Source organism: Chrysoperla carnea, chromosome 4 (assembly GCF_905475395.1).
Source record: "Chrysoperla carnea chromosome 4, inChrCarn1.1, whole genome shotgun sequence".
NCBI lineage: Eukaryota > Metazoa > Arthropoda > Insecta > Neuroptera > Chrysopidae > Chrysoperla > Chrysoperla carnea.
In genome coordinates, this window is record NC_058340.1 from 54,150,417 (window position 1) to 54,168,738 (window position 18,322).

General features: G+C 28.7%; 1 protein-coding gene across 1 annotated transcript in view; it reads left to right on the forward strand.

Moving 5' to 3' along the window:
- Nucleotides 1–375: 375 nt before the first annotated feature.
- LOC123298791 overlaps nt 376–18,322 on the forward strand; it is a 33,876-nt gene continuing 15,929 nt past the window's right edge. The window contains exon 1 of the mRNA XM_044880888.1: nt 376–507. Within this exon, the coding sequence (XP_044736823.1) occupies nt 399–507 (109 nt within the window). The 5' untranslated portion in view covers nt 376–398. The remainder of the gene's footprint in view (nt 508–18,322) is intronic.

Consider the following 18,322-nt stretch of genomic DNA (forward strand, 5'->3'; position numbering starts at 1 on the left):
AACATTTATGTTTACAAATACATTATATTTTGAAATTTTAATTGATTTTATAAAAAGTTTAGAATCCGATGATCTATTTTTAATGATATTATGGATTACATTATTTATTATTATTTTGACATCAACAATTATCATAATATTTATAACAATTAAAATACTTGATCGTATTCTTGATAATATTGGTGAACAAATTTAACAACTTCAAAAAGTTCACTATGGAATTGATAAAATTTATTGTTGTTTATATGGCAACAATCCATATTATTGTTTTTGAATAATTATAAACAAAGTTTGGAGAATCAAACTTCAATACAAACTTGTGTATTGAATATTAACAAATAATAATAATTATATAATTTATTAAAATAATTGGTATAAAATAAAGAAGACGGACAACCATGCTTTATTATTGTTGCATAGAAATGAAATTTATTTCTAATGAAAATGGTACCAATGATCCAATTTATCATTTTACTTTGCAAGAAGTTCAGAATGATGGTATACCAGGTATGTTATAAATTTTTGAACTTTTTCGTAGTTGATCATATGCGTAGTTAGAAAAGTGTCCCGAATTATACCATAGGATGACTAGGCTGAGCCTATAGGCCACCATAAAACAAGTGGCTCCCACGAGATAAAAAAAATTAATAAGTGGTTCCCACGAGATAAAAACAGTATAATTTTTGAACTATTTCAATTCAGAAAATTTTCGAAGCAATTTATTGCAAATGAAGACAAAAAAAAGAAACAGAAGAAATCAACTTCGACAATGAATTGTTCAATCTTGCAACGAGTACAAATTTACAATATATACAAATGTGACTGATGAGAGATCGTTCTCGATACCTGGATTAGAAGGGCATTCCGGGGTGTAAAGATTATACCGTTTTGTTGTCTAAAATTGAATTATTTTAATTGGCACAAACGAAACCAATGAATGTAAATCTCAAGCAGATGTAGATTTTAAAAATAATGACAAATTCAACGATATTTCGCAGTCGAATAATTCACCTCTCGAATTTAACATTATCTTTGTAGATGATTCTATTACGCATACATATGAACGAATAGATTAATATATATAATTTCCTACGTTTTGGTCGAGTTAATATAGCATTTGATTTTTATAAATATGATAATTCCGTACCAAAAGTAAATAATGTTTAAAACTCGTTTTCCATTAAATATGGTCTATTGAGTTTATGTTGTATTTGAGTTTTCTAGAACTTGAAAACTAAAATATAACTGATACCCAAAATAACAATTAACGGTTTTTTTCAGGGAAGCCTATATCATTATTTTCGTTAAAAAATTATTTTTCTTCTAATACCAATTTCGATTGACTAACAGACATCGGTGTAGTTATCTATATTGACTTATCTGTTCATACTTGATGAGGTAACTTCATCAATCTCTTCACTAATCGAAATTACCAGAAGATAGGTAATTTAATTACGAAAATAATGATATAGGCTTGCCTGAAAAAACCGTTCATGGAAAAAATTAATTAATATTAATTAAATTAAAAATAGCCATGAACACTTTTCGATAGAAAAACTATGATAGGAATTTTTAAAAATTAATAAAATTTCATTAAAAATGTTTCATCTGCTTATCAGATGGGTAAAGATCGACCTAAAATACCAGTCTTCAAAATGTTTGCGAAAAGTTATGATTTGAGGTATTTTGTTTTTTGTTGAAAACTGGCACACAATAAATGTTGCCATACTTTTATACAGTGGCAGCGGCTACAGACATTTTCTAGCTGTTGTAAATTTATTCAATAGATTTTCAAGACTATTTAATTTTTGTGGCCATGAATGACCCAACAACTTCTACGTATTCTTCTTCTATGTATTCATCATAAGTGTAACTCACATAACCGAATATAATTATAATTATTAAATAACAAGTAAATCACCACACAATATATGGGGATATATGTTCGTTATAATACATAATAATTGTTATTTTAGTGATATGCATCAGAGAATCCTAGCTGATTTATCATCATCAGTAGTCCATTAATATAACGAATGTATGTTTTGAGTATTATTAAACGTACGTATATGACATATAATGGTTAACTATGATTGGTACCGTGTAATTGCAAATTTGTTACGTTATATATTAACATTTTTATGCCATGCCTATCTCGCAGCCAACTAGCTTATTTAGCCGTTCAGTTAACAACATAGCCTTTTTATTAAACATCACCGTTCAACTAGCCGCCTGAGACGATATTCAGCCATAGCGTCTAATACAACATTTAATGAACTGGCTGGCTGATGCTTAGGCCATTTATATAGCAACTCTTGCTGTGAAATCCAGTTTTTAATAGTATCACACTTAGTTCCATCTTTTTGTCACTATACTCTCTATTGTACTTTTTTTTGAATAAACGCAATCATATATCTTTATACTGAACACATTTCATTTTGACTGCAAGTTTAGTCAGAAAATGTAATAATACAATAGTGAATATTCATGAAATTTAAATTTGGGGTCAAATATTTTTCTTCCGTAACTTTAATGACTGGACATTTTAACTAAACCATTATTTTAGTAATTAATATCTTTTTAATTACTTAAAATTAATTAATAAAAGTACAAATTCAGTGAGGGCATTTAAAAATTTCTAAAACGGAAATTCAAATTTTTATACGGACGTGACATCATAGTACGGGCTTGTCAAAATTGTTGACATACTGTATGATATTAATTACTTACATTTTATATGGTATTTCATTAAATTATACTGTTCTACGGATTTTTATTAGGAAACTTAATAATAACGAGTGTAAATATCTGTGTTGTAAATTCATTTTTTTAAAGTGTAAATTATACATTGAACTGTCACCAATTGACAGATCACGTACTTATACGTTATCAACAGAGAGCGCCAAAAAACTGCGTTTAAATATCTCCAAATTATAATGTATTTTAAATATATTTTTACACTTTAATACAGCATTTTTAAGCAGTATTTATATTTTTTACTTTGTTATAACGGTGTAAACAATGAATTAAAAATATAAAAAAAATACATGAATATTCCCTATTGTCCACCCCCTTTTCCAACCCCCAAAAACACCCTCCAACTTTCCTGCTAGAAAATAGGCTTATAATAATTAAAATTATGTTAATATATCTGCACTGTATATAGTATTACATAAATTCAATTTATGTAAATTGCACGGTATACAGAACAGTTTTGTTTTTAAATTATTGAGGAAGTGACATCACGCCCTAGTATTGTGTGGTATGTTTTTTTTTTTTTGTTATTCCTATAATCATGATGGATATATGTTTAACACAAAGGATGACATGAAGAGAGAGTACACACTCATAACGATATAAATTATAGCATAAGTATTCGATTCCGTTACCATTTGATTATTTTAGTTTAATTTTCCGGTTCAAATCAATCTTATAAATTTAGTAACACTTATTATTATTATTAAATCTAAGTCGTTAATTTAAACATCTCTTGACAAAATGAAATATATTCTTAGCGAAATAATGATAAACGATAAGCAACGGGTGATAAATTATTCATCAGCTTAATTAATTCAGACAGTTGTGAGTTATAGTAAGAGGTAGTTTTCTGTTTGGCTTCGGTATTAAAATTATTTGGATACTTGTACAAGATATCTTCTTTTTTAAGTTGACATATGCTTGAAACTCGATAAATAAATTTAATCGAGGGAAATGGTTCATACGAAAAATTTGTTAGTTGCAAAGACACAAATCTTATACCGCATCGAATTCGATGTAAGTTTTTAAGCTTCACTCTGATTCATAACCGACAAACATTAGATGAACGCTTTAAATTAGAAAGTTGATCTTTATAAATACTCAAATATTTTTTTTGGAAACATTTTTTTTGTTAACCGAATAGTTTAAACAGTAATTGATAGCAAAAATCTAGTTATTGGATTTATTGGAAATTTTTTTTCGAAGAGTGTCTAGATTTCGCAGAAAAAAAAAATACGAAATAGCAATTTTGATACGAGAAAACAATTTTGAATTAAACTTTTTTGCCTAAGCTGTACGGTTTGCGGAAAAATGTTTCGAACAAAAAAAAAGTTACTTTTTTAATCAATTACAACTTTCTGATTTAAATTGTTCACCAGGAGTGGAATAGAGTGAGCTTGAAAACTTAGGTCAAATTTAATGTCTGGGTAAGATGTGCATCTACCAACCCAACATTTTTCGTTTGAAGCATTTTTATCAATAAAAGATATTTTTCGAGTTTCAAGCAAATGTCAACTTAAAAAAGCACTTTGTAGGTATATGTGTGAATTTTTTCAAAATTTCCAACGATGAAAAGCGTCAAAGTAAAAAAATTTGTGTAACCAAAATGTCAATAATTCGTAGTTTCACATAAAACCCTGATTCGCACATAAAATTTTGACTTTGGAAAAAAAGTAAGCATCGTAGCAAAGTTATATAGTTAATTTATTCACAGTTAAACAAATAGTGGATAGTAGAGTAGTAAACGAGTTTACTTCTTGAGAAAATAAATTAGTAGAAAATGATCCAAATTTTTAGTATGTTATAGTTAACGATACATATTTTTAAATCAAAAAAAATTTGGGTATCTTATCGATCAATTAAGAGAGAAATTCTTAATTAAAAATACACTAAATAACATAATCATCCTCATACCATGCTATGTTATTTAGTGTATTTTTAATTAAGAATTTCTCTCTTAATTGATCGATAAGATACCCAAATTTTTTTTTATTTAATAATATGTATCGTTAACTACAACATACTAAAAATTTGGATCATTTTCTACTAATTTATTTTTTTCTATTACTATGGTGAGGGATCCTCCTTAATTCACGAAAATAAGTATTGGGCTACTTTTCTTGTTTATAAAACTCTTTTATAAGAATTTCCTTGAAATAAAAAACATTTACTTCCTACAAGAAAATATCGACTTTCCATGATTATTTGTAACTAGCAGGTACTTTCTTTTTCCATGAGACAAAAGCTATATTTTGCCATATTAAAAATTATATTTTTTATTAACACCGCTTTTTTATCATTATTCAATACGTATAGATGAAAATGACGAAAATGTTAAACATCACAACAGTATCTACCTACGTATTCTCACGTTTTCGAAATTAAACAACTTTTAAATTCAAATTTTATTACAACTATCAAAAAACAAAAAAGCCGATAGGTAGGTAATAAATCATAATAGATGACAATGGACATTAAATTTACTTATTTGATTCTACTGTTTTTGTAAAATCGGAATTCAACGAATTTAATATCGCATCGGTATATTATAGGGCTACTATATTCAGTACGCCGAATTCTCGCATCTCGTAGGATATTTTGTAAAATCATAATTCAAATATTTTTATTATTTTTAAAAAATAAATAATAGTTTTTTGAATAAATTACAAATAATTTCACTTGTAAATGTTTTTTTAAAGGATTTTTTATATGCTCTTTTTTTATCTAAAATAGTGAAGCATTTAAGTAAATTAACCACCCTATCCGAAAACAAATTATATAACACACACTTCAGTTGAAATTTAGCTGTCCTACAAAAACGTGTTTTTTTTTCGTTTGACGCTAAAAGTTAAAAGCAACAGCGTCTAGAAAGTACATATTGATACGACTCGTGTGAATACGTGTATGAGTTAATTCATGAAATTTTATGATAGGTATTGACGCAGAATTTCATGCTCTACAACAGGCATGGGTTATTTTAAATCGAAGTCACCATTGTTATAACTTTATTGTGTGCCATAAACTTTATTGTGTGTTTCTTTATCCAAGTCCGCATTGCTCACAGAGGATGAAGCGAGACGGGTATACGACTCTTCTACTTTTCTCAGTTTCTCTAATAGTAATGAGGTAGGTAGAAAAAAAATGTTGTCTCTCTGTCTTACTCTTATGTTTAATTTCGCACTGGTTAGGTTATCACTGTCTTACTCGTATTTTAGTTACAGGTCTCGGGGGCTTCTCTAAGCCACCTTTGCCCATGCCTGCTCTACAACACGTCTGAAGTCTGACTTCTGACCTAAAACGAATCATCGATATTTCGTTTTATCATAGGCTCACGGTCTACTAATATATTATGCGATGCCACGCCTCTACAAGTAAATAAAATTTGCACAATTGTTGCTTTTATTTTCTAAGAACGTGTATATTCAATTAAAGTTTTATATCCGTAAATAAATTAATTTTTACATCTGGGTTTGTTTCTCAAAAAAACTTATCACCAACTGTTTTCTAAATAATCAGCCATGTGTTATTATTATTAACGCATTAAAGTACAGGTTGATATTTAAAAGATTTCCAAAATAAAATACCACTGCTTCAATACCTATACCGGATGTACTTATTTGAAACTCGAAAAATAAGTTTTATCGATAAAATAGCTTCAAGCAAAAGATATTGGGTCTATAGGCGCACACCTTACACAGACATTAAACTTGATTCGGGTTTTCAGGCTCAATGAAAAGTTCATTCATTTCAAAACATTTTTTCTTCGAAACATTTTTCCACAAACCGTACAGTTTAGGCAAAACGGGCTGAAAAGTTTTACCCAAAAATTGACTTTTCGTATGCATTCGGGCTAAACCTAGGCACTCTTCGAAAAAAATTCCCAATTAAAGTGGTTTGTTTTTCTATAAAGATCATTTATTTTCAAATTGAATGAAGATTTACGCAAAAAGCTATGATATGTAGTTTCTTAAAGGGTCTAATAAGGTAGGTATGTTTGCTATCAATTACTGTTTAAACTATTCGGTTTACAACAAAATGTCTCCAAAAAGAAAGCTTGAGTTTTTATAAAAAACAACTTTCTAATTTAAAGTGTTCGTCTAAAGTTTACCAAATGAAATTAGAGTGAGATTTTAATTGAACCGGAAAATTTAAATCGTATTCCAATACCCATATAAGATGTATGCCTTTAAAATTAACATTTTGCGCTCGTTAAAAAAGCCACCTGTAGAAAAAAAATCAATTTTCTGACGAACTAAGCTCTTATGATCAGTGGTATAAATTATTTAATAATTCTTCGGCAATTCTAAAAATTAACTACAATATAAGATGTGATGAATATTTTATAAACTAGTCTTGGAGAAAAAACTCTTTGAAATGGCCGAAATCGGAAACCAAAGTATAATTGTAAGAAAAAATCCAAATAATAGATAGGTATTTAGTTCATTGAGTGGTAAAAAAATATATAAATATGTTTTAACTATGAACTTTTTATAACCACCATGTATATGTAATATGCAAAGTATACTAAGTTTAGTCCCAAGTTTGTAACGCTTAAAAATTGTTACTATGAACAAAATTTTGGTATAGGTGTTCATAAAATCACCTAATTAGTCCATTTTCAGTAGTTCTGCTTGTCTGTCTGTCTATCCATTTGTCATCACGATAACTCAAAAACGAAAAAAGATATCAAGTTGAAATATTTACAGCGTGCTCAAGGCGTAAAAAGTGAGATCGAGTTCGTAAATGAGCAATATAGGTCAATTGGGTATTGGATCTGTAAGACCCATCTTGCAAACCGTTACGAAACAGAAAAAAAGTTCAAAACCCATGTCCTCACTACTGGTTTTCGTAATTTACCAGCATATGTCTTAAATCATGAAAGATGCTTAGCTCATGTAAAATGTTTGTCATTGTAAAATTTTCAATTTTTCTGTGCAGACTTTTTGCAATATTCACAAAAATATCCCCTTTCTTTCAAAATTTTAACACCTTCAAATATTTTATCTAGAAAAAGGAAAGTATTGAGTAAATTATTTTAACGTACTCCACCATTCGATGAAGGCCTGTTGTCATAACAAACCAGTAAGAGATCATGAGCTGCAAATTTTGCAATACAATAATTAGTTGCAATTGAAGCAATTAGCTTCCATAAATTATGTGTAGCAAGTTAATGATTAGGAAAGGATTATAATTTATACTTATTATAATTATTAAACAAAACATGTGCTCAAAAGAATTATTAAATATAATTAAGAGTAGTTATATGTTTAGCTATTTGTTTCTAACATTAAACAATTTTATTGAGGTCATTACTTATTTGTTGTTAACAATATTTATTTATAAATAAATTTGAATAGTTTATTGTGCATTCATCATATTCATAATCATCAAATGCATTGTTGTGCATAGAATAACTAACCACAGTTATTTATTTCATTTATAATGCTTGCTTTTATTTACGTACCGATACTTACCTAATAATGAATACAATTATTTTTACAACTCATTTAATTTTGCACGTACATACCTTTTACTTGCATACTGAGAAACTTTCACGTTTCGATTATAAAAACATCGAAAATTGTAAAAAGTTTTCAGAAAAAATATAATTGCAACGTGATAGATTATTTCTTGTAAATTTGAATTTTTTTTATAAATTCTTTCAGAGGCTTAATAAGATAAAGAGATCGTTCATGTAGGGATGGAAGCATAGTTTAGTATATAGTATAGGTATATACAGAACGTTAATAATGCGTTATCATACGTGTATCGTACAAAACTTTATCTACGACTCTAAAACGTTAAACAAACGATAATTTTTATTTAAAATTGGTCATGGCTCATTGAAAAAAATAGAAAATTAAAAAAGTTGCTTGTTAAATGAATTCATTACTGCCCTAGTGTGGTAATGAACTATTTTTCCCCACGCATACTGAATGAGAAAAATACTTTTCTCACGGGCGTAGATAAATAACTTCTCCATATGGTGCCGACTTAATTGGGCATTCTGTATATCTATGTGTTCAGCGCTTCCAGTATAATTTAAAGAGGAATGTTTATTTAGTTTGACGGATCCTTCTTAGGAAAATTAAATTGTTACAGAAACTATATGTTGTTTTTGTTCGTTATTGCTTTTTTAATTAATTTATTCTTCCAATCATCCAATCAAATGAAAAAAATTAATAAATGAGGAAAATAAACTAAATTTTTTAATCTTTGAGTTACATTACTAATTTTATTTAAACATAATTGAGTTTTAATGATAAAACGCCAAATTCGAAATTTTTTGTATAATTTTTATAAGAATTAAGTGTAGATTTCTTAAAATTATGATTGAATTTTTAAGCGCCCGGGAGCCGTTTAAAATCAAAGGTATCCCTGTTAATTCCTTTTTCTTTTTGTTATTATGATGCTTTATAGCTTCGTGAAACTCATCTACGGTACCATGAGTACACCGGTCTACGGTGGTCTTTCAAGCACGTTTTGGCCCCAAAAGAAATTTATGCTATAACCTGCCTCAAAAATGCAAGCGTGGCCATCTTTAGCTTAGGACCCTCCTGGTCAGACTTTATTTGATAACTTTCTGAGTACTGTTTAAAAAGGACTTAGAAGCTTCTTTTTCACTGTCTTAATAAAAATGTCGAGAATTTATACACAGGCTGCTTCTCCATTACTTTCCAAGTCAAATGTGTAAACTTCGCATAGTATATATCATTGCAAACTTCCAATCTCAAAATTTATAAAAATACAAATCGTTATTATGCAAAACATGGCATTGTTTGGATTTTGGATTGATCTTATGGCTAGTTGTAACACGGTGGATTACAAATGTCACTAGCTCCCCGACTATAAATTGAAGTTAAATAATATTCATTCAAGGTCTTACCTACTCAAATACCTTTTTAAAAAAAATGTAATAAATATGAAACGTACATATATCGAATTTATTATTTTCTTATCATAATAATGGAAAATTATAATCAATGTCATATTATACTTTTTTTTTTCCGAGTGCATATTTTTTCGTTCGTATTTACAAATAATGGATCGGCAGCTAACTAATACTTTACTCTTATAAGCTAATTAATTGGAACGCCGGTTGCATCATGTTCAAACATGATGCCGGTTTCTACGATCATCCTCCTTCGCTAGGGAGAGACTTATTAGTGCGAATCATCAAGTTGTACAATAAACTAAATGCCAGTATCAATGGCAGTTTGATTGTTGTTTATAAGACAATTTTAAGTGTGTTGTTAGCTGTAGGTCTAGAAGCTAATATAAGACATTAAATAATGAGGTTTATCATTAAGAGCGATAGTTTTTAAAATTTTAATAATAATTTGAAAATCGTGCTTTATTTTGTAGATTTAGACATCGAAGTTTAACTATCCACAAAATAATGTTCAAATACTCATCGCAACTTTTTGCAGCCCAGTAACACCCGACTGTAACTTCGAATGGGGCATCCGGGTGGCTTAATTATAATAAAAATCTCTATCAAAACATTAGACAAATACCAAACATTACTGGATTCATCTGTTAGGTAGATGACTGATACGGAAATTTTCCACATTGCCTGTAAACTAGACTTCATACCACTACAAAATTTGAAAGTTAAATTAAAACTGATCAATAAACGAAGAAGTTATATAGCTTTCAAAGATTTATGCAGGAAGTTATAAGCTTCCTACTCTACATAGAAGTTGCGCCACCTACTTTTAATCATATTTTGTGTACTTTTCACGATTTTCAAAAACCAACTTCACTTTTCTGTCCGTGCAGTGAGAATTTTTCCCTTGGAGTGATAAAAAAATTTAGTCATCATCTATAATATAGAGACAATATTATAATAAAAATAATAATGGGATTTAAATTCCGTTTCTCAGACCACCTCTATAGCAAAGGCCACCCACATTATTATTTTTTATCTTCTATTTATTTGGTAAACTACATCGAATAAACCATTAATTTTATGATGTGGGTAGAGTCGGTTACTTCGTTTTTATCCAAATGATGGCAGTGTGATCAATTTACCGCCCATTAACTATTTAGTTCACACTGCCGCTTCCTGGATTCTGTAACCTGCAACCTTCCAGCCATTAGTCAAAGCCTCCACTCACACGGCTACTGAGCTGGTTTAGAGATAATAAAACACTTTTATATAGAATTTTTAATTTCAAAAGACTAAAAAAGATTCTAGAAGCTATCTTCACTGTCTTTATTAACTACCGCACTAGAAGTTAAGTTTTCCCGAATGATAACGTTTTGTACAATTATCACAATTATATTTCCGCAGCTAATACGCTTTTTGTTTCTAATAATTACATAATATTTGCATATTATTTTTAATTTATTAACACATATTTATTAAATTAAATAAATTGTAAATAATGAAATGCATTTACAAACATTCTTGACAATAAACTCATTGACTTATTGAGTGTTGTAAGACACATTTGTTATTAATTTCTATCTTCTATTCAATAAAATAAATATTAAACATATTATTATTATTATATCTTATGAATAATGCAATAAATGTTATTGCTTAGAACATTAGAAATGATATTTTGAATGAACTATTAACAAGTGTATGTAGATAAGAGTCTAATGATATACAGGTTGAATCTGATAAGGTTGCCAACTTTCTGATGGTGCACAAAAACTCATTCCAAGTTTTGCTTATGTTTTTTAATATTTGGGTATAAAATATCGATAAAGTTAATCTTTTTTTGGGAGATGCTTTGAATTTGTTCTAATTTAAAAGACTACGCACATTGGATTTGGCTTTTGGATAAAAATACCGGAAACTCCAAATGGGCATCCAAATAGGTGGAATCCTTTAAAACCATTCGTTTTGGAATAATAGCTCTTTACTCCAGTAAAATCTTTCAATCAAAAAAACCTAAAATTGCAAAAGGCGATGAAATACTGCTTTTTTGGTATGCTATTTGGACTCCTTAGAGAAGTATAAAACTACATTTTCCAAGCAAAAAAAAGTTGTACTACCTTCGTAATCCGTGAAAAATTTTCTCACTTTTTTCAGTTTTTGCAGTTCAATTCAAAAACTATGAACTTTTGATATTAGTTGCTCGAAAGTTGCTTGGTACTTGTTGACATTAGTTGCTTGAAATCATATTAAATATGAAACAATTGTAGCCAACCCACAGCTTCATATGTCTAAAGTTCAAAAACTAAAACTCCGATGTCTAGAAAACTATGAAACAAGAAAATATTATCGTCGTAAATTTTCATGAGAAGAAAACCGTCATAACAGTCGGAGGACCATTCTGTGGAAAACATTTAGTCCTTAGAGGAGTCCTTATCCCGACTGTGTAATAATAATAATAATAATAATTTTATTAACAGCAAAAGACCAATACAATGGGGTTGCTTCGTCAAATAAACAATGATCGTAATGACGATCATAGTTTTTAGAGCGTGATTTTGAAGTCGTCGGGGTTTAGTTTTTGAACTTTAGTTTATTTTAAAAAATCCTCATAAAAGATGATATACAGAAATGTATGTTTTGGTTGTTAAAAAAAAAGATTTCACTGTTTTAATTTTTACCACTAAATAATCTCTCTTGGTTGGGAAGTCCATTAAAACTATGGGTATGACTAATAATTATTCTGCCCTTGAACGCATACTATGGTATTCGGAATTTCCTGCAGATTTGTGTACAAACGTACTCATTTACAAGTAATTATTATTATGTGAATTATATGAACTATTTATGATCGCTCTAAAACTGATCGACTTCATCGGCAAACTGAACCATATTTAAGGTACAAGTGAAGTTTTCAAAATTTAAAAAAGCCCCGACAAATTTTTCGGTTAGGGAACCCAAAATTCGCACTCGAAACATATTTAACACTCTCCATTAAATTACCTTTTTTCTTAAAGCCTTTTTCAAACTGAACCGATTTTGAAGATCATCGCCATTTGTTAGTTTTTCGGGGTACAGAACCCTTAATTGAACCAAGAACACTCTCCGAGGTAATTACATTTCAAAGAAAACAAAAAAAATCAAAATCAGTTCATCCGTTTAGGCGCTACAATGCCACAGACAGGCAGACACACACACATAGAGGTCAAACTTATAACACAAGTTTTTTAATTCGGGGGTAAAAAATGATCAAACTATCAAAGAACTCATCACCTGCCTGGATTCCAAAAGTGTGCTTGGTTAATCCTATAGATCCAAAGCAATGATTTGTTGCTGTATTCTTTTTTCTCAAAGAATTTCAAGATAGTGTGTTTAGGGAATAGCAAAAATTAGTATCGAGTCAAAAAAATCTTCGGAAAGTAACTGAGAAAAGCTGTCTTTCTTTTTAAATTTCGGTTGAAGAAAAGGACTCGTGTTGGTAAAAAGTAAAAAACTCCTTACTTTTCGTCTTAATTCATCATCAAAGTTAAAAATTTGAATCCTGAATCTACCTTGCTCGTTCTTCCTTAAGTATTATAATAAAATTCAACACGTTTCCAAAGAGGATTTTCCGAAACCGTGAAAGGTTGAAAGTTTATCAAAGTCCTGTACATATATGAATAACTTAAACAATCACATAATTTTGTTCTTGTTTAGTAAATACTTCTTATTAATATAATAGTAGAGATATTGAAAGTTATACCTACTTAGAGTTATTTTTATGTTAGTTAGAAATACAACAAAAAAAATCATGTTTTCGCATCTAATGAATGATTAGATATGCTGATATTCTCACATGTACTTGCTGCCTATTATATGTATACTAGCGTGATACTCACCCGCTTCGCTGAGTTTAAAAGTAAAGATTGATAAAGATTACTCCCGCTTATCCCTTTTCTATAACACTCGAAATAGTGGTGGGGATTGTTTTAAGGATGTTCCAGCATGGTATTTGCAGTTTCTATGTTAAAGCAATGGTACAATTTTTTTTTCGACAGAATTTAACGAAAAATTAAATTTAAGAATTTAATAATGCTTACTATTAATTCCCAAAGTTTCAGAAATTTTGACCGTTTAAAATGGGAAATAATTATGCCAACGTCCCAATTTCGGTCAATTTACGTCAAAATTAATATCTCGAAAGTGAAAATTAATTTCTAAATTTTTTTTTTAGAATTGTATTGTATAAACATTTTTTTCTACTTTTTCTTCCATATATAATAATATCATAAAAAATAGGAGAGAGACCGGACATTTTACATGCTTTAAATGGGACATGACCCTCAAAATCGCGAACTTTGTCTTTAAATATCTCGCGATCTAAACGGTCAAAAATTATGAAATTTTAGGAATTCATAAATAAAGCTATTATAAACCCGAGAAAAAAAATTCGGCCAAATCTGTCGAAAAGTGATTTCATGCTGGTACTACCTTAAACACGTAAAATATATTATTTTTTTAAATGTATAATAGTAATTATTCATTGAGTATATCAGAGAGATATGATTTTTTATTTTTTTAAAATATATCTTTATAAATTATATCTCATGTGTTATTCTGATATATCAGCTATATTGCTGTACTGTTTCATTAAAAACCATTCGCTAGTTTAAGCGTGAAAGCCTAACAAACAAACAAACAAACATGCTTACTTTCGCATTTATAATATGTAGAGATGTAGTTGAAATGTGCATTATTATTTATTAAAATATATGAATATGAATATTAATTTAAAAACCGCAATACTATGATAAATAATGTAAAAAAAAACAATGTATTTCAAAATGTTCCACAAATAGGTCATGTCATTATGTCAAACAGGACATATAGGTAAATATTAAATATTTTTAATATGAAACTACTTTATATTAGTCAAAGTTCCTTCATACATGATACTTTTAATAGCTTTTTCTATCTCAACACATTATACCACTTAACATATTAGGGTGAGACAGTACACTTCAATGAAAAAACGCACATGACGTATTTTCAGTTGAGCAAATCCGGTATACGACGTAACTAACTCCGTCACTTCTGTTCTATGTGAATGACTCAAATTATATGTTACCTCTTCGTGTTTTTCTATTTGGCTGTTTGTGTAAACAGAACACACAAACATTTCACACTGCTATATCGAAGAAGTCTAGACGAAAAGATTAATCCCCGAAAAAAATAAAATTTGTTTTCTTTATAAATAACAATAAAGTATTTTTTTAGCGTTCAATACCCAATTAAATCAATTTACAATCAATTATTGTTTTATGGTAGCCCCTTCTAGATTCTAAAGTGACACCTACTAATTTAATGAATTTGATTGGTCTGTGAATTCATAAATCTATCTATTTTTCCCATAGCCACATCTTCCGAATGAGGCCTCAAATCGAAATTTGGTAAAGAGCTTTTCCATTTGTCTTGATAAGCTTAATTTACTGGCATAATTTTCTGCTATCAATAACAGAACAACCTGTATATTTTTCATTTCTTTTTTACTTATCGTCGAATTCAAGATAGATTAAAAATAGATTCCATTCTGGCATGGAGAGTCGGATACAACTAAGAGATTGATATCACTTCTTTTGTAATATTTACTTCGGTGTTAATTATTTTGTAACATCGTGTAAAAAGTATAGTGCGATATTATTTATAACAGTAATTATTATATAGGAAGAAAACATTATTGACTATATTAAGTTAAAATTCAGTGACAACAAACTAAAACTACTTACTATTACCACTTACCACTATAACTGCTACTGTGGAAATATAATCGTGATTATGATGTTTTGTTTTTTATTTCATTTATTACATTACTCATTGATAGATTATAATGATTGGATGGATAGCTTACTAATTCAAGTATTATTTAAAAAAGGCGGAAGCTTTTAATATACATACATGCTTTAACAAGTTTTATTAAATTAATTATAATTATTATGAATAACACTGTGTATCATCAAAATGTTCGATTAAAAACCTAAATCATATGTGAGTGTGTGTGTGTTAAAGACAAAGTCGTGTTTTTTGTTATTATCTGCTACTACTAGTGTACACTGTGTATTAGAAATGTTTACATAGTAGCACAATTATTTTGGATGGAAAACTCTAGCTTAGACATTTTTCAGTAGTAAGTTTTCATTTTTACTTTATAACGATTGTTAACATGGCAAAGACCTTCCACACAACACATGGGGATTTTGATGTCTAGACAAATCTGTTGTAAATAAATTGTATTGAAGAAAAATCTTTATAGTCAGAGCCTTCAATACAGAACTGATTTTTTCCCATCGGTGTTTGGAAATATGTAAATTTTAAAATCCGGAAATCATGAAATTCCAAATGAATAATGTTCTTTTATTTTAAACGAAAACTTTTTTTTGAAACATTTATTCACCGAGATATTTCGAAAGTGCAAGTCAAAACGAACAAATTAAAAAAAAAAAAACATAATTCCGCAACAAGGGTTAAATTATATTGACTTTATATATTAAAAATTGATGTGACAAACTAATCTTCCACGATAAGAGCTGTCACACCAAATTTTCCTTAAAATAGATAAAATGGTCACTTACAAATTAATTTCCTTGAAAGTGCATTACTTGTAATTATTAAAAATACAAAAAATTTTTCTGCCAGGATAAACTCCGGGCACATCTAGTCCAAATTGTACCTATCGTTAAACAGTAGGTATTGATTCATATATGCGAAATTTCGAAATCAGAGTAAGTGCAGTTTTACCGTCACGGGTTCCCCGCTTATATTAACTGAATTAAAAAATGGGAATTTCTTCATTTCACCAACATATGCATGAGTTTGAGAATAACCTGAAAATCATATGATTGTTCAATCGCTTGTTTTTATCTGCAGTACTCATATATGAGTAATTGTAAAAGCTTTACTTAAAAACTAGAAAAAAGTATGTACATCAGCATTTATGGTGAAAGTGATGGGAAGAAAAAATAATGTGTATTGGCAAATATCTTAATTCAAGATATATTAAATTTAAAAATAAAGATTAACCATATACTAGCAAACTAGAAACCAAATTATTTAAAACTTGTTCTCATTAGAATGATCTTATCTTCAACGATTTTGAACATATTTTGATTTTGATACTTTCTGTAATAAGCTGTAATGGTAAAATAATAACTACTATCGATATCGATATTGAAAAATTCACTGTTCAATAAAAATTAACTCAATTCTGGATCCATCCATTCTGGATCTAACAATTAATCAAACAAAATTTACAAATACAAGTTTTTCTTAGTTAAAACAATGCAATTTAATAAGAGAAGTACGCGTGCGTAAACGTGAAACTTATTACCATATTATTATTTATGGTTATTATATTTAAGGATGTTCCAGCATGGTATTTGCAGTTTCTATGTTAAAGCAATGGTACAATTTTTTTTTCGACAGAATTTAACGAAAAATTAAATTTAAGAATTTAATAATGCTTACTATTAATTCCCAAAGTTTCAGAAATTAAATTTTAAATTGACCGTTTAAAATGGGAAATAATTATGCCAACGTCCCAATTTCGATCAATTTACGTCAAAATTAATATCTCGAAAGTGAAAATTAATTTCTAAATTTTTTTTTTAGAATTGTATTGTATAAACATTTTTTTCTACTTTTTCTTCAATATATAATAATATCATAAAAAATAGTTGGAGAGACCGGACATTTTACATGCTTTAAATGGGACATGACCCTCAAAATCGCGAACTTTGTCTTTAAATATCTCGCGATCTAAACGGCCAAAAATTATGAAATTTTAGGAATTCATAAATAAAGCTATTATAAAGCCGAGAAAAAAAATTCGGCCAAATCTGTCGAAAAGTGATTTCATGCTGGTACTACCTTAAGTAGCATATAGAAAAATTTCATTTTAATACCGAATGTCTCTTAAAAATTTTTCCATATAAGCCAGAGAATAAAGGTTTTTGAAATTATGACCTAATATCAGATTCATTTTCTTCCTTAATTTGTAGAACAGCCCATACGTATTCGATGGATGCTGCTGAATAGAGCTATTTCTAGAGGTAGCAAATTTTCTAACTTCACGTAATTAAATCAGTTCCTATTTATTAAAAAATTTAGGCAATATTTTTACCAAACTACCAAAATTATTGTGTACAAGGTAAATATTAGAAATTTCAAAAATTACTTTTTTCGCGTGAGAATTTCGCATGAATTTATACATATTTCTGACAGATGGCTCCGTAAACCAAAAATAATTTTACTAAGTGAAACTACGTTTTGCGAACAAAAAAATTTGTCCTTCAAATTATCAGACTTTTTTCAGTTTTCACGTATTACAAAGGTACGCTTTTTTTGCTTGCAAGACGTAGTTTCTCCCCTAAGCGGTCCAAATAACATAACAAATAAGTGCGTTCTACATCGCGATTTTAGTTTTTTTTTTTTTTTTTTTGTAATATTTTACTGACTTACTTATCAAATAGCTTTTTTTGACAAAGATAAAGAAAAATATGTCTTTAATTAAACAGATTTTGACATTTGCCCGAAAAAAAGAATCAATTTCATTTGAATGAAAAGGTATCTTTGTATTTTATATCTTGACGTAGAACAAGAAAGAAAACTGTTTTAATAACATTTTTACAGACCATACTGTAA